Genomic DNA, 23,245 nt, shown 5'->3' on the forward strand with positions numbered 1-23,245 from the left:
GTGTTGTCTATTTATGTTTCACAAGTTTGTGCGTTTCAGTTTTTGAATCCTTCAAGTTTAGTAATGTACAGTGGGTTGACCCTGGTCAAATAACTAAACCTTGGAGTTGCTGTATTCGTGTGTTTTCTCCTGAGTGGTTAAAGTAGGGTGAGAGCCTATGGGTCTTCCACTGGTTTGGCATCAGCATGTTGGTAAATATTGGATTTCAAGGGAGGAAAAGAGAACGATATTCATATTACAACAAAATGTTGAAACAAATTGTTCTTGAAGACAGAATATCTATTCTATACCTCCTTTTTCTCCAACTCTGAAAAACTGATTTTGAAGCTATATTTGTGCCAATAAAAAATTTTAAATTGAATGGCATACAGTCCAAACTCAAGCACTTCTTTAACTTCTTAAAAGCTGTGTTCACTTGGACTCAGGATATCCAGATCAATACAATCTGTGCAGAAAAAAACTTTGAACCACTGTCCCTGTCTTCCGGGTGTGCTGGCGGTGGTGACGTTAGCATGTAGGGAAAATTCCATCTCCTCCTTCAACCGCTGGTTGTGTGCCCAGTGCCCAGAGAACCTGCTGTCTCTCTCCCACCCCATGGCACCCACACTCCACTCCACATCAGGAGGAGTTACTTCCCTCCTTAAGGGGACTGCCCTTTTGCTTTCTGTGAGCAAACTCAATGCCTGTCATGAAAACCAGCCAGATAGCTTGGGGTCGAATCCTCTTAATTTTCTGTCATCCCTTCTCCATCTGACACAGCGTGAACTTGCTGGATGTTGAAAAGAAGGTGGTGTTCCAGCAATCCCAAGATGAATGTGTTTCAGTACCTTCCACCCTCCAGGAAGGTTCTGCCTGCAACCAGCCTTCCAGTGATGGAAAATTTGCATTTGATGAAGAGAATGGGGAGTCTGCCATGGATGGAGCCTGTGGTTGCTCTCATGCTGAAGAGGATGAAATTCCGACTGGTCTCCCAGGTAGTCTTCGATATATCTGTTAGTCTACACTTGGAGAATGATCCCGTTTGATAGACCCTGCATTTAAAATGAGACATTCTACGAATGAGCTTTTCTAAGTTCCCTGTCATGGTTGTCCCTGGGGTAAACCACTCTACCCAAGGTGGTCCAGCCAGACTCACATGAACCTTAGCAATTGTGGCACAGGAGGTACAAAGGCTTCCTAATTTAGAATGAACCTCTTATCTCACAGGAAATGCTTTAATTGTCATTTCTGGGTAATGTCCCTGAGTTCCTACACCTGTCCAAGGCTTTTTGCAGTCTTGTTTATTTCCTTGGAGATGTCACAACTTTCGTTCACGTCTATCAATCCATAGCCTCTCTCTTTTCCTTTGACTTATCTTGTTCGAAGTTTCTGATAGCAGAAGGTAATGCGCACTGTCATTTTTTGGTATGTTTCTCTGAGGTAACGGAAAAGGCAATGGGAACCCACTCCAGTACTCTTGCCTGGAAAATCCCATGGATGGAGTAGCCTGGTAGGCTCCATGGGGTCGCGAAGTCCATGGGGACACGACTGTGCGACTTCACTTTCACTTTTCACTTTCATGCATTGAGAAGGAAATGGCAACCCCCTCCAGTGTCTTGCCTGGAGAATCCCAGCGACGGGGGATCCTGGTGGTCTGCCGTCTATGAGGTCGCACAGACGGACACGACTGAAGCGACTTAGCAGCAGCAGCAGCAGCTCTGAGGGAAGACAGGGCCCTGGAACTTCCCAACCTGATGAATGGCCTCTGTTTGCAGCTTTGAGATTCATTTGACTTGATGGTGTGTGGATTCCACTCCCATTTAATCTCAGTGTGAAATCACTTATCCCATTAATAAACAACATTTCAGATGAAAAAAGCCTGAGTATTATAGCAGGCTGAGGATATAATTAAGTTGTTCCCCAGGAACTGTGGGGAAAAGGATATATTTAGCTGTTTGCACAGACTGGGGATCAGGATACTCTGCTGATGACATATCATCTCAAGGAAATTTGTCCAATGGCTCAAGAAGGAAACCCAGTGCCTTCTTCTGAGGCTCATTCTAGGGCCTCCTGGATTATTTCTGTCTCAATAGCCTGTTACCACATGCTGAAGATAGGCACAGGATTGGGCGTTTTGGAAAGGCATTTGCCTGACATAACTCTTCTGTTAATTTCTTTGCAGAAAACCAGAATGGTCACGATGACCTGAAAGGAGCAGCGGTTGTGGCCCCGAGGTAATTTTGAATATCTGTGGGCTCCTGTACAGTGATAACCTCTGCAGACCTCTGATCCGGGGAAAGACAGAAAGTGCTGAATGTATTGTGTCGTCAGTTTTGCCCACCACTATTATTCTTTTTCATAATGTTCTCTGCTTTCACTGTGGTACTTGTATTGTTTCCAATTTCTTATTTACTGGTCAAGTTTCAACCCCAAGTCAGTCGACCCAGGTGAACTAAGTCAGAGTGATTTTTTTGCACTCAATTTTTCTATCAGGTGTGGTTTCTAGAGTGAGATGCATATCTGCTATATGTTTGGTGTTAGCATGCTGGCATGTGTGTCATAGTAATGTCAATGCCATGTAAGTGGAAGTGTGAAAGCCACTACTCCGTGTCCCTGTATGTGAGGCGTGACTGTACCATCACAGAGAAATCTGTCTGTTCATCAGCCTGTTATTTGGTCAGACCACTGAGCACCTACTGCTTTTTCTCTCTTCTGCCCCTGTGAAACCACGCTGTGTCTCACACACAAAACAGAGTTTTCTCCCTGTCATGGATCAGACCCTTGGCTTCACCACTCAAACATTCCATCAAAACCAGATAGGACTGTACAGTTTCTGATAAGTCTTGGCTTAATCTTTTGCCGTCCCTCCCCACCAGGTTCAACAGACAGCTGCCACAGATGATAGAGAATGGAGTCCCACAGGACTCTCTAGATGAACACTACCTGACTTACTCGGTTCTTCCTGACCTGTCAGACTCCTTCTGGCCTTATCGGAGCAATGCCATCTTCTCACCTGAGGACGTGGATGTGTCTTATGCTCGGGATGTAACCAGTGAGTATTTTCTTGTGATAGAACTCCACCTATATGCCCAGGTAGACTCTGTACGCTTCGTACTCCCCACCTCTGGGGTGCTGAGGTTTGTCATCCCTGTTGGAAGCGCTGTAGACAGTGATTTGGATGAGACTCTGTGGTAGAGTTTTAAGTACAGACATCAGGTGGGTCTGGGAGCTATGCTGTCTTCTTCATTCAGGTGGAGCCTACGGGTCCGGCCCCAAGTTAGGTCATGGACTCAAGGCTGGTGTGACACGCTCACTCACTTGTATGTGTGCAGGTGTCCGGAGATGACTGTTTTTTCCTGACTCCAATGCAATGTCTCTTCTTGCCCACAATGCTCCCATCTCCATACCCAAGTGTCCCTGGAATTTCTGTGCCTTTCCAGAGGCGCTAACAGCCTTAATGATTTGTTGCTTCCCTGGTGTCACTGCTGTCATCCCCGGTGTCTGTCTCCTCTAAATTGCTAGTCTTAGCAAACCAAGCATCTGGACCCCAGGATGCAAAGAGCCCTCCCATCACCTTGCTTGTAGGTTTCTGCAAAGCACGGCATAGCCCTGGCATATTCCCACCCCATGAATGACTGAAGGTTCCGTGTAACAACTAGGATTCATGTGATTCTAGGTTTTGTTCATTCCACTCATCGTTCTGCTAAAGTAGTCAGCTTATGATGAGAAAGGCCTGAGTATGACAATATTCTGCTCGATTGCTGTGGGCTATTCCCCAGACTCTGTGGGGAAGATGAATCTTGAACTTTTTACTCAGACTTGGAAGAGGATACTGTGGTGAGAATCTACCAGGGAAGGGAGATCTGGCCTGATGGCTCTGAAAAGCAAGCCAAGGAGAGTCTGAGAGATCCAACTGGAGGCATCTGGCATATCCTCCTTAAATAGCCTGTCATCGCAGTGCTGATATTGTCGTCCCCATGGCAGTATTGGACAGTGGATTATTAATTTACACAATGAGATCTGCTAAGTGTTTCTCAACTTGTCTGAATTTATCCACAGAAAATCTTGCTGATCTGGAGGACAAGGAAGATCAAGACATCATCTGTTCTAGGTAACTATGGAGAAACATGGGTCTGACATCAGTGGTGACATTTGGTCATCTCACATGCAGGGGAATCAGAAAGCGCTGAACATGCCTATTTCTTCCATTCAGACAACCACAAATTGTCCCTGGAACAAGGTTGTCTGTTTTCACCCTTCATGAATCCCTCTCAATGATAGTAACTTGCAATCAGTTGAAGCAGGGCTACTGATCAGCCACAGGATTTCTTGGACTCCTCTGTTCTCTCCTTCTTATGAAAACCAGCATGCGATACTTATCTGCCTCTGTCTTTAGTGTTATGACCTTGGCAGGTATTTCATGGCAAGGTAGTATCTAGGAAAAAAAAATTCATGTCACATTGCAGTATTAAAAATACTGGTCTTGGAGACAAGATTTCCAGGAGTCCATTATGATGCCAGAGCTGGTATTCATTTGGATGCAGCATGTAAATTTCAACAAAACTTATGGTGTATTTGAAGTCACCTTTATGTTCTGAGGACGTGTGTGACATGACTGTGTGTCCTGGGGTGGCTCATTTTCCTCCTGAGCTCATTTCTTCTCTGTGCTCAGAGCATCTCATGCTCACTCTCCCTCACTCTCTCTCCCTTTCCCTTTGCAAGCGCCTTCAGACCCCAGATGGGAGTTGTGGGTGGGGGGGATTGTTATACCTCCTTTAAGGGGACTCCCCATTTGTTTTCTGCAACCTCTCCCTTAACCCTCCCACCAAAACCAGCTGTGGCTCTAGGTTGACTAATCCCTCTTGTTTAACCATCTGCTCTCCCAACCCCTCAAATCTCAGTATGGATCAGCTCGTGGTAGAAGAGAATGAAGTCCAGCCGGACTCACTGGATGAATGTTATCTGGCTGCTTCTAGTGGCCATCATCTGACAGGTTCCTGTCATCCTTATAGAAGTGCCTCCTTCCCAACAGAGACAAGAGAAGATTTCTTGGATCTAGGTGTAAACGGTGAGTACTCCCAGACAGGTTCCTAGGCTCAGGTTGATTAGAACTGTGTTCTCAGTTTCAATTTTTAAAAGGCATCTCGAGCCTTTGCATTCTTCTTGCCCCAGGCTGCCCTCTGTCACCTGAACTTATCTCATCAGCACAGGCTTCTGGTATCACGTCAGACCAGAGAGGGCAAGTGGAGGGATCAGGGCAGAATCTCAGCTACCACTGTCTCACCTGCAGGAATTTGTGTAACAGAGCTCTTTTGATCAAGATAAGAATCCTTGTAGTCATGACATTTTGTTGCGAATTTTATTTCTTGAAGTTTCTGGCAAGTTCTCTGGCTTTTCATTCATGATTGCAATCTGCTCCATATTTGTAGCATGTTCTATTGTTCCCCAGCTCTAGATTCTTACCCCTGGGCTGCCAACCTCCCTCTGAAGCATTTAGATACTAGCTCCTGAACATCAAATCTGCCTATGCCCTGTCATTTCCATGAAGCCAAGTATCTGTCTCTGTTGTTCCATCCTCTAGAGACACCCTTGTGTTTCATCCTTTGTGCAGCCAAAAGGAGTCTTCCACGTGCGGGTTATAGTTTCAATGTTTTATGCAATCTCAGTGGCATAACCGCATGGAAACTATCCATAACCTGTGTATCTGATAGGGGTATTGAGCTAATTTATGAGCCAGGTCCCCTTGGGTAGCAGTTCGTAGGGTATGGAAATGAAAACCTAGTATGAAATCCTTCTTGAGCTATTTTTTGACTTTTTCTTTAGGAGAAGTATTTTTATTGTTAGGACTTTGATTCATAAGATCATCTTGATTTCTTATTTCTCATTCTTCCCTGAGGAGCAGAGAAGCAAAGGCTTTCTCAGGATCACAGTAGTTCGCAAACCCGAAAGGGAACACACAGTTATTGTGCCCCTGTTGCCTGCCATGCTCCTTACTAAGTGAGCTCCAAGCGCACTACACCCCATTCAGCCCTCCCAGGCACCCTCTCAGGTGCCTGTGGTGTCTCATAGCGGAGCCGAGGGCGCTGAGGATCAGCAAGGTCCCTTCACTTGGCCCAGACTCCTGGCCACTGGCGGGTGGGACACTGACCTCTCCTGGGCCTGACTCCCTGGCTCAGGCTGTGTCCTCTCCTCTCAGTAGTTGGACCATCCGTGACTAAGAGAGGATGTTGCTCACCTTTTCCTCTTTGCCCCGACCAAATGATTTGCAGCTATGTTAATCTTCAACATAAAGTTGCCAGAGGGCTGCAGAGAACCCCTGTGGTCCCTCACTCAGACCTGCCAGCTCCCTATCCCTCTGTGCACTCTGTCCTGAGAGCAGAGCCAGCGGCTCCTCCAGCCCCTCCAGGTGGAGCCACAGCTCCACGGGGCTCTCTGGAGAATCAGCCAGGGTGAGAGTCCACACCTGTCCCCACCTCCTGCCCCCAGGTCACCTGCTGTCACGATGGGTCCAGGGACACCTTGAATTTGGCTGTGCTGAAGCCATTAAAAAACTGTGGAGCTCTATCTCAGAAACACTGACAGCCGGGTGTGGGTTCCTGTGAAGGGGATGAGTGAGGCTCAGACATGTGTCTCAGAAGTGAGATGTCAGTGATACGGCCCAGTCCTGCGAGTCCATTGTACACAGTGGGCCGGGAAAGGCCAAATCCCCACAGATGGATTGAGATGGATGAATGGAATATCTAAACTATACAGGGATCCATCCTGTGTCTTGAGTTTCATGATAACCTGAGTCCAGTGTGGATAGCTGTTATGCAGCCATGTGGGTACAAGTAGTCAGGTCTACCCCATCCTCTCTGTACAAGGAGAAACCCTGCAGAAACAACACAAACACCTGATTTTTAAATTACAACTTGATCTTCTATTGGAGGACTTTCCCCACACTAGCAATATTGGGCAGAATTGTTGATGTTGGATAAAATGTTCGGTTATTTTATATTCTGTCAGTGGAAAGAATACTCAAAGCATAGGTCTAATAAAACCCATTCTCAAGAAAAGACAAAGAAAATTAGATGATGAAGTTACACAACGATAATTAAAAACAATCCTAGACATTGATTCAAAATAACATTGGAGAATGAGGGGATATGTAGTTTTGACAGTTCTTTCAAACACCAAATTTTATACGAGGATTTACCCTTTACCCAATATGAATTATCCTAAAATCTGATCAAGTGTCCTAAAATAGGAGGATGAATGATTAATGAACTTGGCCTGATGGAAATATGAAGGGCACACCAGACTGAGAGAAGTGCTTTTGGAAAAAGCCCCGGAAGCTCGCAGAGGCTCCTGGTGCAGGGCTGGGGTCAGAAAGGGGCCAGCCTGAGTCCTGGGAGGATTTGCAGAGGGAGTTGTGGGCAGTGATGTTGCAGAAGAAAGAGGGACTAGAAGACAGGAGCACTGGAAAGGCGAGTGAGGAGGTTAGATCTGTGGAGCAGAGAAGGGAGGATGAATTTCCATCAACTGAGGAACATGTGATAAAACAGGATTGGGGGGTGATAAGACAGGTGACCTTTGAGAGCGTGGAGAGGACTGAATCAGAGAAAACAGTTAGAAGGAGGTTGGATGAATCTTTGAGGAGAGTCAGGCACAGATGCTGTCTGGAAGACTAAGAGATATGAGATCCATGAGAGACAGTTAAACAAACCTTGTTGAGGGTGCAGATGCATCAGCAGGAGGTGAGAGGAGAGCCCCACAGCAATGTAGAGCAGGCCCTGGCGGCTGTGACCTCACATGAGCCTGACCTGGACCTGAGGAGGGTACTTGATATCTTTGGTTAGCCCACGTTCTGAGACTATGTCCTCATTTCACAGTAGAAATAGAAACAGATTTCATTAGGAGCACTGTCCAGGCACCAGTGGAGGAACATGTATTGAAGGAGTATACATTGTGTCTCTCTCTAAAGAGACACAGGCGTGTTTCCAAGAGGGTCTCAGACCTCTTCTCCACTAGTCCTAGCTGCTAATACCATGCACCCCCCAGTCTGCTCCATGTGGAATAGATTTTCTTCTATATATACATGTATGGTTGAGTGAAAGCATAGGCAAAAATTTCAAGCAAGGAAGTTCAAAAGGGTCTGGCGTGTACTCGTATCTTTCAGCTCAAATTCTAGTAGTACCTGAAGCCTTCAGGCCATATGTCTCTCCCTGTTCTTTTATTCCTGTGGGCAGATATCAACAACTCTTTCTCCCCCCATGCCTAGAGGCTTGTCTAGATCCTTTTCTCTAGGTTACAAGACTGAGGCTAAGAACAGAATACGAGGCTTGACCTCCTGTGTCACCCAAACCCTCTAGACTCAAGTGTCTGATTTCTCATTTCAAGAAATTGCAGCCTGGCACCTGCCTTCTCACCACCCCAGTCACAGCCAGAAATATGGCATCTTCTTCACATCGATGTCTGCCTTTGTTGTCTGGGTTTCTGGGTGGTTTCACTCATGGGCAAGGACGGTAGAAATGGGTGTCCAGAGAGGACTTAGCAAGGAAAAGCTTCCACTGGTCCTGAACCCTCCTTTCTTTTCAGGTGACCCCTGGGTGGACTGTCACCAGGGGCCTGTGAGTTTCCCAGGGTCAGAGGTGCAAACTCCACAAGCACAGCTTCAGGAAAGCACCCACGTGACCAATTGTCTGCAGCGGCAGCTGGACCAGCACTTTGACTGTGGTGACAGCAAAGCCATGCTTGGTCTTTCTTCCACCACCCAGGGCTTTCCCACCAACCCTGATTCTGGAAACCAAGGACCACTCTTTCTGGGTAAGAAAGAAAAGGGGATTCGAAAGCTCTGGTCCATGTACTGGTCCTCACACAGCTGTGGGTGAAGGAGGCAGAGGGCCTCTCCCATGCCCGCTGTCGGCCCAGTTGAAACCTGTGACCCTCTACCAGAATGAGGTGAGCAAGAACCTGGGCCTCAGGAGCAGCTCAGCCTCAGGCCCTGGTTCTGCATATTCCTGCTTGTTTAACTGAGCCACGTTGTTTATCTTCCTAGGTATTTACCTCTCTCGTCCCTCATCTGAACACTTGAAAAATTCTCTCCTTTGCATGATTGTTGGGAATTGTAAACAACATAATGTCCAGAGTGTCTGATTCACTAAAATTTGTTTGATAACCACTATGAATATAGAATATCTAAGCGTTGTGTCTTTCTGGTGCTTTAACACTTACAAAATCATTGCACAATGGTTGTTTCCTCTATGGTAGCATAGGCTTTATGGTCTACCCTTTCTCTAGACCCCATCTTCCCTTGCTTTCTCAGAAAGGTAGCTTGGCAATGTTTTCCTCTTCGTTCAACATGTGTCATCAAGGCGATTTACTCCTGTTGGGTGCTCTCAGTAACAGTGTATTAGCAACATTCAGTAGGAGTGTAAACACTGGCCCTGCAACTCAGTCCCATGTTTGCTTTTCATATCCAATTGATTTTCCTCATTGTACCTTCATTTTAAAATAAAGGGCTACCCTCATTTCTGAAGTGCACCCACCTGTCCCTTTTACGATACTCCATTTAAGTCCTTCTCTCCACTCATCTCCATGTCCGTCTCCTAGTTTTCCTCTCCTCTGGGTCCACATCTGTTCAAATTTCCTTAAAAGAGCTTTCAGACCCTCACATCCATTTCATCTGGGACGTATTCATCCTTACCCTCCATTGCTCTCCACATCGTCCCCTGGACCCTGACTCGACCTGGTGCTCATCCCTCAGGCTGTGGCCTCATCTGAGGAATAAGGAGAGACCCATGTCCTCAGGTAGAGGTGAGATAAGAAGGAGACGCCTTGTGGCAGCATGGAGAGTCTCAAGGAAAGTGCCCAGGGAGGGCCGGGATGCAGAGCCTGACAAGAGCCACTAGGTCTTGCGGTGTTTCTTGTCTTCTCTTCCCTCTCGTGTCTCCTTTTCTTGTGCTTGGCCTCCCACATTCTCAGCCAAGACTGAACCTCACTGGCTCGGTCACTCTGTTTCCTGCTCACCTCCCACGGAGTCCTGAGCATAAACCCAGGCTTCACAGCAGATTTTGCAGCAAAGGGTAGTTTTAATGCCCTTTACTTTCACACCCCTCCACACTGTGGCTCCCACCCACTGCTCATATCTCCTAGTTCCTGTCACCAAACAGAGCTTCTTGCTCCTTCTTCTTATTTTTCTATTTTGTTTTCCAAGTTCAACTTATCAGGAAGCCAATAGAATGACCCATTCAATAGCTCCAATCCTTCACTCATTTATTCCATCACAAACACACTCACTTGTGAGTCTTCTTCCATTTTTATCATATCGTCTATGTCTTATTTAAATTATATATACATATCATATGTAGTGTGTTTACATATATATGAAGTCTATATTCATGCACATTAAAAATCCTTCCAATTTACACTTCCCCACTTCTTTTCTCTCATGAGGTTTTCCTTCAATTTTGACTTTGCTTCATCTCTTCCCAGCCAACAGTACAAACTGCATCCTGTAGGAGTTTCTTGCCTTTGTCTTTTCTACCTAGGAATTTCTGTTGTCATCCGTTTTATTCTTCTTGGCTCATTTTTGGCATCCGGAAGCATGTTTGCCCTGTGGCACACTTAACAATCCTGGGTAGTATAAGGAAGATCAGCAAAAAAGAAAATATAAAACTATCCCCATTGTCTTCACCTACCCATGGGCTTTCAGATGGCCTTTCTTGTTCCTGGACACTTTCTGTACCTGATGTCCTCCTTGGGTGAAGGAGTAAGTCTTCGTAAATCATGATTAACAATGGATCCTGTTGGTTGTGGTTTTATCTTCAGAGCTGGATGCTTCCATCAGAATGAAGAACCCTCCCAAGCTGGAAGGTGAGGGCGCCGCAGCAGGCGCACACGTGCATCCAGTGTGCAGCAAGATGAAGTGCTTAAGTGTCCTGAAGGAGAAGATTATCAAAAGAAAACTGCTGTTTGGCAAGTGGAGACTGGCATGCAGATTCCCTGGCCTTCAAGCTTAGGGAACAATGGTAATTCCATGTACTTCTACCTTATGCTCATTATCTGTTGTGGCTAAATCTCCCACTAATTGTTCTCTTCCTCATTTGTTCACTCAACAGCTGACACTACCTCTGTGTGGTCTTTCCTCTCTTTTCCATGGGGGCTGCCACCCTGCAGTGCCCTTCCATCTCAATCTCCTCTTTCCACTCGGACCTCTACTGTTTTCCCACTGCTGCCATCCTCATATTCCCTCTGACCTTTCCTATTAGCCACAAGGAAGCCCAGATCCGTGGTCCTCCTCATCAGAATAGCAGCATTTAAGCCACTGAAAACATTGGCCTTAAATCACACACATTCTTGGTTTCTTCACCTTACTTTCCCTGCCCCTGCCTCCAAGTCCACTGCCTCTTTCTTTCAGGATCGTGTCTTAAGGAATCACTCGCATGTGAGTTGGCTTCTGGAGGAAAGTAGCTAGGACAGCCCTTAACCCTCAGCTTTTGCACCTGAATAAGAAACACTGGAACTGAAGGAAAAGGCCTTCATTACTAAAATAAGATAAGACCCTGGGTCATAGGTAGGAGTGCTGCACTCACCTGAGTCATGACTCCCCACAGCCTCTGATAGGCAGAACTTTGCTAATGTGCAGGGGACTTGCAGGAACTCCCTGGAGCTGGCATTAGGTGGAGGACAGTAAATGGCTCCCTAAAGGGACTTTGGGGGAAAGGAGATACAGAAGCCAGGTTTTCAAAATACATAGGGCATGAGATGGACAGGTATTCAGACCTCTCCAGTTTACTCACATGATTCCTTCTCCATATTAGTAAAAGCCCAGAAAAATGAGCTGAGTTGAAATCTGAGGCCAGGGAATGTAGGACAGCATTGTACTGAATTAACTTTGGGCCACGTTTATGAAGACCCAGGGAGATACATGCGAATAAAGATAATCATTGCTTCAGACAATGCAATTGAGAAAGCCAGTTATTTATATGCGAGTAACAGAGAAAGACCAAAACATCTTTAGGGCCAGTGGAGAGAAGTCCATGTTGGATTAGAAGGAGAAAATAAAAAGACTGGTGTGAAATAGTGTAGGTGGTCTAGTGTGTAGTTCTAAATCATGCTGTTGTAAAATGAAAACGGGTTGAGTTTTGAGGTAACAAGGATGCCTACACCCAATCCATTGAAATTCTGATTTTAAAGTTCTGGGGATGAGCTTTGGATATCAAAGCTCTGCTAATATGCCTCAAGGATTAGAAGGACTGTGGATCTGATAGGATACAAGGAACCAATATGGCAGTGGCCTATGAGTGGCTGCTTCCTCAAAAAGCTGAATAGTAACAAGTAAGGGAATTTGCATTTTTCTCTCAACAGAACTGTTTTGTAGAGCCTGGAGAAGAGAAAAGAGAAAAAAAGAGATGTAGATAGTTAAGTTAGATATATAATCTCTCTGTTTGGATTCAAGTTTCTCACAATTTTTATAGTAAAAGATACAATAAAACAAAGAAAAAAACATTACATAGACCCCAAAGTATAAAATCAACCCCCACCTTGCCACAAGAATAAAATTTAGTGTTTCCTTTTCTACTGTTAAAATGCCACATGCAGTTAGCTATTCACTAAACTTGTTTCACAGACTACTAACTGGCTCAGAACAGCAGATTCGACAAGTTATTTTTCATGGAATCTATTCTTTATGCAAAAGCCCCGTAATGAATATTAGGCCTTATCCTGCTATATTGATCCTTTGACATGCCCTTCTGTCAGTTCAGTTAAGTTGCTCAGTTCTGTCCAAATCTTTGCCACCCCATGGACTGCAGCATGCCAGGCTTCACTGTTCATCACCAACACCCAGAACTTGCTCACATTCGTGTCCATGGAGTCGATGATGCCATCCAACCATCTCTTCCTCTCTTGTCCCGTTCTCCTCCTGCCTTCAGTCTTTCCCAGCATCAGGGTCTTTTCTAAGGAGTCAACTCTTCACATCAGGTGGCCAAAGTATTGAAGCTTCGGCATCCGCATCAGTCCTTCCAATGAATATTCAGGACTGATCTCCTTTAGGATGGACTGGTTGGATCTGCTTACAGTCCAAGGGACTCTCAAGAGTCTTCTCCAACACCATAGTTGAAAAGCATTAATTCTTCAGCACTCAGCTTTCTTTATGGTCCAACTCTCGTATCCATACATGACTACTGGAAAAACCGTAGCTTTGGCTAGATGGACCTTTGTTGGCAAAGTCATGTCTCTGCTTTTTAATATGCTGTCTCAGTTTCTCATAACTTTTCTACCAAGGAGTAAGCGTCTTTTAATTTCGTGGCTGCAGTCACCATCTGCCGTGATTTTGGAGCCCAAGAAAATTACATCTGTCTCTGTTTCCATTGTTTCCCCATGTCTTTGCCATGAAGTGATGGGACCAGATGCCATGATCTTCTTTTTCTTGAATGCATAGTTTTAAGCCACCCTTTTCACTCTTCACTCACTTTCATCAAGAGGCTCTGTAGTTCCTCTTCGCTCTCTGCTAAAAGGGTGGTGTCATCTGCATATCTCAGGTTATTGATATTTCTCGCGGCAGTCTTGATTCCAGCTGTGCTTCATCCAGCCCAGCATTTCGCATGGTGCACTCTGGGTATAAGTTAAATAATCAAGGTGACAATATACAGCCTTGACATACTCCTTTCTCAGTTTGGAATCAGTCCATGTTCCATGTCCCGTTCTAGTGATGCTTCTTGACCTGCATACGGGTTTCTCAGGAGGCAGGTAACGTGGTCTGGTATTCTCATCTCTTTACGAATTTTCCATAGTTTGTTGTGATCCACACAGTCAAAGGCTTTGGCCTAGTCGATAAAGCAGAAGTAGATGTTTTCCTGGATGTTTTTCTATACACCAGCATAAAATACTAGTAGAGACTCTTTCTTTGAGAAAAGTTTGAGGAAAAGTTGATGAGAATTTAGGATAACTAAACTGAACCCTCTTTCACTTCAGAGTTTTATTTGTGTAGATGTCAAGGATATTCCTAGAAATGCCTTAAGGAAGATCCAGCATGAAATCACCTCCATAGCATTTTGGTGTCCATGGGATGCAAATGGGTTGAGACACAGTGACACTCCCTGCTCTCTTTTCGCTAATTTTATTTTGAGTTTCCCCTTTCCATTCATTCATTCCTCAGTCATTCCTTTCCATTCATTCCTCAGTCTCTTTGGAGCTGGATTTCCCTGGAAAGCCTTATTCCTGCCCAGGAGGATGACCAAACAGCCTCTATTAACTGTTGACTCCTCCAGATTGGAGCTTTTCCCCTTCTCCTCTCCCTTCCCGCAAATATATAGGAAGGGCCTGTGGCCTGGGTTGTCAGTAACAAGTCATGTGGTTTTGGATAGTCCTTAGACCCTTGAAAACCTAGCTCCTCCTCTGTAAATTATGAAACTGGACTTGGATACATTCTGAGGTCCCTATTGGTGCTCACATTCCAGGACTCTCCGGTAGCCTGCTTCTCCTCCTCAGAAGGCGGGGCTGCAGAGGTAAGAAGAGGGTGTCTTTCTCAATTGAGGATCCTCTGCTCCCATAGCAGTCTGTTTCTAATTGTGTTTGAGGGATGCTCAGCACATCCATCCCTGAACGTGTGGGAAAGCATACAGATGAAGGGGATTCAAGAGTGAAATGACCGTTGAGTATTGAGTGGTAGGGATCCAGATGAGGCTCTGAAGAAGCTCTGAGCTGAGATATCCCCAAGCACAGGTGGGGTGAGGACAAGGGTCCTTAGATGCTGCACCACAGGCTAGGTGAAAGTTTAGGGAGGTATTCCTTCGAAATCATGGACCTCACTTTCCTCTCCAGCCAGCCTGTGGCTCTCCCTTCAGCTCGTCCTGTCAACAGGAGCTCTGTCTGCCCCTGGCCCCAGTCACCATGTTGCCATCCCTCCAGGCTCAGCAGGATCTAACAAAGACTCACATTTCTTCTCTCTGTCTGTCTTTCACAGATACCAATTACGTTAGGAACTAAGAAAAGATATCGTCAATTTGAGAAACCACACTATAATATGTACCTTTTCCATTTGATGAAAAAAAAACTCAACCACAGCAACTCAATTTCAACCTCAGCAACGCCAGAGGGATCCTTTCCTGAGAACGAACGTCCCAACCAACGACCACTCTCCACACTCCAAGGGACAGAATTGATGGGAGTAATCCCAGTCATCAGCCTCCGCATGTAATCCTCAGTAAGGTGATCGATGCTTTGATGGACACACAGTTTGGAAAGACCTTAACTCTTGCTCTTCTAAATATTCATCCTCCACACACCAGCATGGGAACAATTAGAAGAAGACAACATATCAACCCGGTCATTCTTTGCCACCGGATGGACTGTGCTCAAAGCAGACAGCATTTACTATACATTGTTCTTGCTTCAAGTGTTTATCCTGTGTTTAATATTGAGGTAGATACCAGATAACTGCAGAATTTAGACTTTGAACCAGACAACTGGCCTGTCTTTTTTCAAACAGTCGATGTTTGCCCCAAAAAGACAACCACAAAAAGGAGATGAGATGTTGTAGGTTCCAAAGGACTAAAAAGATTGTGTTCCTGTATTTCTTTAGTCCTTTGGAACCTCAAACATCTCCTCACCTTTTTGTAGTTGTCCTTGATGGTCGTGACATTGACTTGTTTGCAGAGGATTGGTCAGTTGTCTACTCAAAGGTCTACCTTTTGCAGTTGTCTGATCATTTCCTCATGATTAAATTCAGGTAAACCCTGTTTGCCAAGAACACATCTAGCACATGCTGTGTGCTTCCTAGCGCAGCCTGTTTGGAGGTTAAGAGTGTCCACTTTACCTGTCTCCACGATTATTATTTTAACATTGAACACTGTTATGCAGAGGCTGATAAGATCTGTTCATTGAAAAGGCAGATTTTGTGTCTGTAATGAGTAATTTGATTAGTGGGCTTTTGAGAGTGTATGAATATCGTATTCTATGGTGCTCCTTCTGTAAAAAGTTTACCATCCTTTATTGGTCCCTGATGTGTGTCAATTTCATATCTGTGGTATAGCCAGCATTGTGCTATGGAAAAGACAATCCCTACCCCTAACATATTATTAAAAATATTTTTGAGTTTCAACTTAAGCTCATGCTTTTTTAAAATTCAGTGTTATAATCCATTATTTTCTTAAATGTATTCTTAATTGGAGGCTAACTGCTTTAGAATGTTGCGTTGGTTTCTGCCATACAACAATGGGAATCAAACATAAGTATAAATATGTCCCCTCCTTCTTGAACCTCCTTCCCACCCCTCTCCCATCCACAGTCCACTATTAACATGATTGATTTTATTCATATAAATACTCTTGTTTCTCATGTGCCGTGCTGTGCTTAGTTACTCAGTTGTGTGCGACTCTTTGCAACCCCACGGACTGTAGCCCGCCAGGTTCCTGTGTCTATGGGGATTCTCCAGGCAAGAATACTGGAGTGGGTTGCCATGCTCTACTTCAGGGGATCTTTCCAACCCAGGGATCGAACCCAGGTGTCCACCATTTCAGGCAGATTCCACCAGGAAAGCCCAAGACTACTGGAGTGGGTATCCTGTCCTTTCTCCAGGGAATCCTACAAAACCAGGAATCGATCCGGGGTCTCCTGAATCGCAGGCAGATTCTTTACCAGCTGAGCTACTACCAGGGAAGCCCCTCTGTTTCTCCCTATTCAGTTTTGTATCTTAAACACCTCTCGCATCTTTTAATCTATGTTTACCATTTGTAGTAGATTGTATCTTCTGTGTTTCTTTCTCTGTTATTTTATTTTATTTGTGTATGCATATTTGTTTGTGTCTGTGTGTTTTGCTTGGGATTTGGAAGGCCTGGTAGCTAGTTAGTGCACTAAAATTTCTGACACGTTAGTCCTTTAGTATTTTGTCTCATTTCTAATATTTAAAACATTTTAAATGTTATCTATCAACATCAACTTTTTACTACTGTGAAGATCAAGGACATTGTTCTGCTTTTTCCTTCTGTCTTACCCTTTATATACTGTATTTTTCCTAGCTTTTTTTTTTTTTAATGTGCTAATTGGTAGGATAGAGGTAGGAGCTGGAGGAGGGGCCCACTGGGTCCTTTCGACCCCCTGGTGGCACAAGATGGCTGTCCCACTCTGGGAGTACTAGCAGCCTCCCTGCAGAAGTTTGAGGGTGTACCTAGGCTGCGCCCAGGGCAGGGCCCACGACACAGTGGCTTAAATCTACAATCACATATATTCAGTGATGACCAGATGTACAAAACCCATAGTTTCCTGTCAATTCTTGATGAGCAGAGTTTGTCTTTAAAGATTTCTCATGATGGACTGAGGATTCCTTAAGTTTGATATGTTTAATACTTGTTTTCTGTTGCTTTAATACAGCACAGACAGCTTGGCTAAATATAAAGAACTTGTCCACAATGAGTTCTATTGACTTTTTTAAAAAAATAATGTTTACTTTATAAGTTCTGCTGAGATGCAGAATGTAAATTGATTTTTCTTCACTGAGGGCAAAGGGTGGTCTGGAGCTTCAGGACCATTTTTCTTTTTCAAAAAAAGTCTCTCAGCTCTACTAGGATAGGTCTTAGAACTGACCGTTCCAGGTCTATTTCCCCTAGGTCTCTATGACTTTCTCTCTGATCCTTTCTCACTATCTTTTGTTCATTTCTATTCTGTTTGATGCTTTCATTTTTCATGCAGTGTCCCTGATACGTTTCGATAAATATGTTCTCTATGTACCTTGTCATTTAGCCTTTTTTTTCAAAGGATTTTCTTTACCTTCAATTTTTTAAATCTCTGCCAGTTCCAATTTCTCATTTCTTCTTTCCTGCGCACTTGTATCTCACGTTCTGTGTTTCTTACATAAAATATTGAAGTTTTTTCCATGTGTATGTATCTTTGAATGCTTTGTTCAGATCAATTCAAAATATGGATGCCATTTTACATTTTCCAATGTGTTTTGATTGATTTTGAGGCAATCTTTTCATTTGCTGAAATTTTTGACTCTCATTTTACACTTTTTTCTTCTGTCACCTTGGAAGAAATGTCTGCTCTATAGTTTTCATTTTCACATGACTAGGTTACCTGAATGAGAAACAGTTGTTCCAGGTCAGAAGGGGTTAGTGCTGTGAGTGGCTTAGCTGATTTCTTTGTTCTAGGTCTGTCTTGTGCAATTACTCTAGCAGAGTTAAGGCTTGGGGGAAAGGCATGGTGTGTCTCTTGATTTGGGGATTCTGTTTCTTCCAGTAGGACCTTTAATTTCTGCCAGTTGCACCATTCTTTTTTCATCACCACGAGTGTCCAAAGGATGCTCCCTTCAGCTTGGTCTCACACCTGATCCCAGTAATTGTGCCTCCTCAAGATTGTCACCCTCTGGTTCTCTGCACTGTTGAACCCCTTCCTATCAATTCCCCAGTCACCAGAGCTAGAGCCAACCAGGTCTCAGACATCCCCCTGAGTTTATCCACATGCTCTTTCTGTGAGTTATTTTACCTGAGCTCTGTCGGGAGTCCTCCTCCGTGCCGTGCTCTGCCCTATGTGCAGGGTGTTTGTTGATCTCTCCGCTGCTGTGTGCCTCCCAGACCCAGCTGAATACAAACCAAGTCCTGTCCACAGTGTTCTCTGGTCCCTGGTTGTTTGGCGCAGGGTTTTGAATGGTGTCCTTGACTCTCTCTGTTAGTCCCTAGCCCTTGGAATTGTATGTTGAGAGATTCAGCTGCTATTATTCTAGGTGGACCTGTGTTCTCCTATCATTCTTTTTCAAATCTCAAATTTGAATAGTACACAAAATAGACACAACAGAACCCTCCCATCTTTGTCAAGCATGGTCTACAATTACCAGCTTATACTGTCTTACTACAATCCATGCACTTACCTTTTCCTGTCTTTTTAAAAGGAAATCTCAGACATCATGTTTCATCTATAATTATGTCTGCGTGTTTCCCCTAAATGAGAACTCTTTTTGAAAGTATATCATCACGGCATTATAATCATAAATTAATTCAAAATCTTTAATATCATGAAAGACTATTCAAATGTTCCATTGTCTACCATGCAGCATTTTTTCAGCTTATTTGATCACATAGGTTTTTTTTTTTTAATTTCTTTCTTTCTTTATGGCCGCCCTGGGTCTTCATAGCGTGGCGCAGGGTTTGTCTAGCTGTGGAGAGGGGGAGCCACTCTCTTGTTGTGGTTTGCCGGTTTCTTGGGCTTCAGGAGTTGCTGCCCATGTGCTCAGTTGTTGCGGCTTGTGGGCTTCGTTGCCCCACAGCATGTGGGATCTTCCTGGACCAGGGATCAAACCCGTGTCCTCCGCACTGCTAGGCAAATTCTTAACCAGGGAAGCCCCCCTCCTCCATTATTGTTTCTACGTTAGTATTCTTTTTTGGAGGCAAATAAAGTCCACAAAGTATAATCACTAAGATAAAGCATTTAAGTCTCTTACATGTATGCTTACCTTCAATTTCTTCTTTCCTTCCTCCCTTCCTTGCTCTCTCTCTCACTCACTCTCCATCTCTCTTGGTCTATTGCTGTCCTGATTTCCGCTTTAACTCATTCATTTGTTGAAGAAACGGACTTGGTTTTTCTGTAGCATTCCCACAGTCTAAATTGTATACTAGGTACTTTAATAAATGTTTCTCTCCTTCATTCTTCCTTTTTGGTGGTAGAATATAGAGCAGTGCTGTAATGTAACAAAGATGCAAGTCACACACGTAGTTTAAAATTTTCTAGCAACCACATTGACAACTAAAAAGTATAAGAACACAATAATGGAAAAATAATCTCCTACATAGCTGAGAATGCTATATATACTTTAAAGGAAATATGGGGCTTCCCAAGAACTCGCCTACCAATGCCGGAGACACAAGAAACGCAGATTCAATCCCTGGGTCACGAAGATCCTCTGGAATAGAAAATGGCAACCCACTCCAGTATTCTAGCCTGGGACATCCCATGGACAGAGGAGCCTGGCGAGATATGATCCATGGGCCCAAAACAGTTGGATAAGACTGAGCGACTGAGCGCACACACAAAGGAAATACAATTCTACCAATGTTTTCAAGTTGTGTTTAATAGAAAAATATTGTGCATGTCTCCAACTTTTAAGGTTACACTCACATGAATTATAAATTAAAATCCAGGTCCTCCGTCCTACTCCTTTGTAACTATTTGACAGCCATATGTCTAGTGGTCCCTAGTTTGGACCTGTAGATGCAGAGACTGATGAGATTCACACTTGCAGTCCTAGCAAGACTTCTTCAGAAGTGGTGTGCACTCTCTGAGGAGGAGGCCCATCAAGTTCTGTGTGTTTCTTCAAATAGTATTACCAGTCCTTTCAGTTCAAGACTTCTCAATCCATTAACTGATTATGTGGCACTAAGTGGTGATATTGCATCATCATGTAGTATTTAACTGGAATACTTGCATGAAAAGAAACTTCTCCTAAAGACCAAATACTATGTAGTTACTTAGTGGTAGCTTCTGTAAAGAAAACTGCAGCTTAATGAGCATTTCCCCAAGAATCCTCTGTGGTCACCGATTCCTTTATTTCTTTTTTACCCCTGTGTGCTAATATGAATTCAAACTTGCAAACACCGTGAAGTAGTTCAATTCATTGCAATATAGCTCTTACCAATACTCCAATTATCTCTCTTTTGGCAGTGAACGTGACTTTAAGCTGGCTCCTCAATTCTTTTGAAAAGTTTCTAATAGTATTTGAGACCTTTCTTGATAACAGTATGAAGAGGTGCTTCTCTTTTATCCTGAAGATTTTCTGCTCCTCACCTGGACTCAGTCATTTTTCTAAGAATCTCTGGTTTCTGTTTGTGCAAAATGTTATTCCCAAATCCAATTGTAACCTTAAGATGCTTACTGGATTTGGTTGATTTCTAGGCGTTTGCAGTGGACAGAGCTAGGAAATACATACTCATCTTTGTATGAATGTACATACTCAAATTCAGAACGTCAGGCTTTACTGAATGTTTATCTTTCATCTGACTCTTTTCCATATACCAGTGTTTTTGTGTTTAAGGGCACTGGGAGTAAAGGAAATACAAGATTTCATACCATCTCCTTTGCTTATCCCCACATCATTTGGAATAAGAAAAATGTATAAAAAAAAAAAAGAATAAATACCAACAATGCCAATAATAACACAATTAAGGAAAGAGTTTGTTTTTGAAATTTTGTAACTGTTCCAGGGTACGTATAAATTATTGTTTTATAGTTCTCATCCATATGGTTGTTCCACAAAAGTTACATCGTGTTTCCAATGTCTAGAAGTGACATTTAAAACATCAATTTTATAATGATAGAAAGTGAATGCTGTTTCCAACTCAAATCTAACTAAATAGTCTGTATTCACTATTCTAGCCCTATAAGGTCTGCAAATGTCTCAAAGGCCTGGGTGGAACTGGGTGAGCGACCCCTGATCTCAGACGCTGGAATACACTGCCCAGACTCTTCTTCCTGGCTGAGTTTGGGATGAAAGGCCAAGATTTCCTGGAGTCAAGGTTCAAGTCTTAGCCTAACAGCGGTTTTTCCTGTCCAAAGGAGACTTAAGAGCGAGAAGTTCTGGAACAGGATCAATCAAAACTGCGAATAATAGGGTACCTGAATAAAATATAGTACTTCCCATTCAGGTCTGGAACCCCGCCCAGAAAGCTGTCACCCTGGCTGGTCCATGACATCACAGCCCCCGGACCATTATTCACAGGGCCAAGACGTGCGGTCCGAAGCCCCCTCGTGGGGCAGGACTCAGTGGGCGCAGCTTCTGCCTTTTACCCTAAGACCCAGGGTGACCCGACAGGGGGTGGCAGTGGTTCGGTCGCCGCGCCCTCTGTTGGCGGGGCCGGGCCTCCGAGGACCATTGACCGGCAGAGCCGCAGGGTCCTGCGGGGACGCCAGGGGCTGGTCCCCCGCCCCGCCCCCTCCATTGTCCACAGGTCTGCGCCTCTCAGAGCAGCAGGTCTCAGATCTCGACTGCTGAGGGGGAGGTGGCAGATCACGGGGGTCCAGGGCCTCCTTCGCGGGACCTAGGCGTTCTGGTCCCGAGAGCAGAACGAGTTGGGCGCTGGGGCGGAAGAGTAGGTCCACTCAGCGCGCATCTGCTGCGCCAGTAAAAGACTCTGCGTGCGGCCTAAAGAGAAAGGTCCCAGCGAGACTCGAACTCGGATCGCTGGAGTCAGAGTCCAAAGTGCTGACCACTACACCGTGGAAACACGACCTTCTCGCTCTCCCGCCGCTGAGCCGTGTGGCTCTCAGCCGCGCGGTCCCAGGACCTCCTCCCTCCCGGCGCTCTCGTCACTCCGCCGCCTGCCGCTTCCTCCACGACGCCAGGGGGCGCCTGACTCGCCGGCCGGCGGCCGTCTCTACAGCTTTGGACATGGTGGAATGGGAGGAGACCCATTCCGGGTGAGCGACGGGGAGGGGCTTTTAGGCCTCCCCCAAATGCATCTGCTCTGCCGGCATTTCTAGAGTTTTCTGCCCTGAGGTAAAATTCCCGCCAGGAAAAAAGAAAGTCCCTTCCCTCTTTGCAAGTGTCCTCTTCCCGCTGCCCTGAGAACTCTGCACGTCCTCAGAAGAGCCTTTGAGGCTTCGTGGGATGTCCCATGCCTGGTACCCCAGGTCCAAGGGTAGACTCGCGGGCCACCACCGGCTTTGTGAGGAGACATGACCTTTGCTCTGGTCGGAACCAGACCAGAAGCCAGGGATCCGCCTTCCCAAACCGTTGCACCATGCCGGTGGAGGAACTGCGAGCCCAAATGAGTTAGGCACAAAGAACGGTTTACAGCAGTAACAGGACTGTTCAAATGTGCCAAATTCTGTAAGCGTTGAGCGGTGCAAAGTATGGGTCTGTTTTGTTGTTCAGCCGCTCTGTCGTGTCCGACTCATTTCGACCCCACGGACTGCAGAACGCCAGGCTTCCCCGCCCTTCACCACCTCCCAGACCTTACTCAAACTTATGTCCACTGAATTGGTAATGCCATCCAACCCTCTCATCCTCTGTTGTCCTCTTCTCCTCTTGCCTTCAACCTTTCCCAGCACCAGGGTCTTTTCTAGTGAGTTGGCCCTTCGCACCAGGTAGCCAAATTATTGGAGATTCAGCTTCAGCATCAGTCCTTCTAATGAATATTCAGGACTGATTTCCTTTAGGATTGACTGGTTTGATCTTGCAGTCCAAGAGTCTCCTCCAACACTCCAGTTCAAAAGCATGAATTCTTTGCGCTCAGCCTTCTTTGGGCTTCCCTGGTGGCTCAGAGGGTAAAGCATCTGCCTGCAATGCAGGAGACCTGGG

General features: G+C 45.0%; 2 protein-coding genes and 1 long non-coding RNA gene across 3 annotated transcripts in view; 2 read left to right on the forward strand and 1 right to left on the reverse strand.

Annotated features, from left to right (window-relative positions):
* The window catches only part of LOC145504747 (NBPF family member NBPF20-like), a 532,650-nt gene that overhangs the window by 20,131 nt on the left and 489,274 nt on the right, over positions 1-23,245 (forward strand). The window contains exons 15-17 of the mRNA XM_081486053.1: positions 760-974; positions 2,162-2,213; positions 2,856-3,031. Of these exons, the coding sequence (XP_081342179.1) occupies positions 760-974; positions 2,162-2,213; positions 2,856-3,031 (443 nt within the window). The remainder of the gene's footprint in view (positions 1-759; positions 975-2,161; positions 2,214-2,855; positions 3,032-23,245) is intronic.
* On the forward strand, positions 4,801-16,063 carry LOC145504763 (NBPF family member NBPF4-like). The gene is made up of 4 exons (XM_081486082.1): positions 4,801-5,047; positions 8,557-8,784; positions 10,789-10,988; positions 14,927-16,063. The coding sequence occupies exons 1-3, from the start codon at positions 4,882-4,884 to the stop codon at positions 10,977-10,979; spliced, it is 585 nt and encodes a 194-aa protein (XP_081342208.1). The 5' UTR covers positions 4,801-4,881; the 3' UTR covers positions 10,980-10,988; positions 14,927-16,063.
* Positions 18,949-22,237, reverse strand: LOC145504787 (uncharacterized). The gene is made up of 3 exons (XR_014052484.1): positions 22,175-22,237; positions 19,406-19,630; positions 18,949-19,265 (listed from the first exon to the last, which is right to left on the reverse strand). It is a non-coding gene; the product is annotated as an uncharacterized LOC145504787 (long non-coding RNA).

This window comes from Giraffa tippelskirchi, chromosome 5 (genome assembly GCF_054371585.1).
Source record: "Giraffa tippelskirchi isolate mGirTip1 chromosome 5, T2T-mGirTip1v1.2.pri, whole genome shotgun sequence".
Classification (NCBI taxonomy): domain Eukaryota; kingdom Metazoa; phylum Chordata; class Mammalia; order Artiodactyla; family Giraffidae; genus Giraffa; species Giraffa tippelskirchi.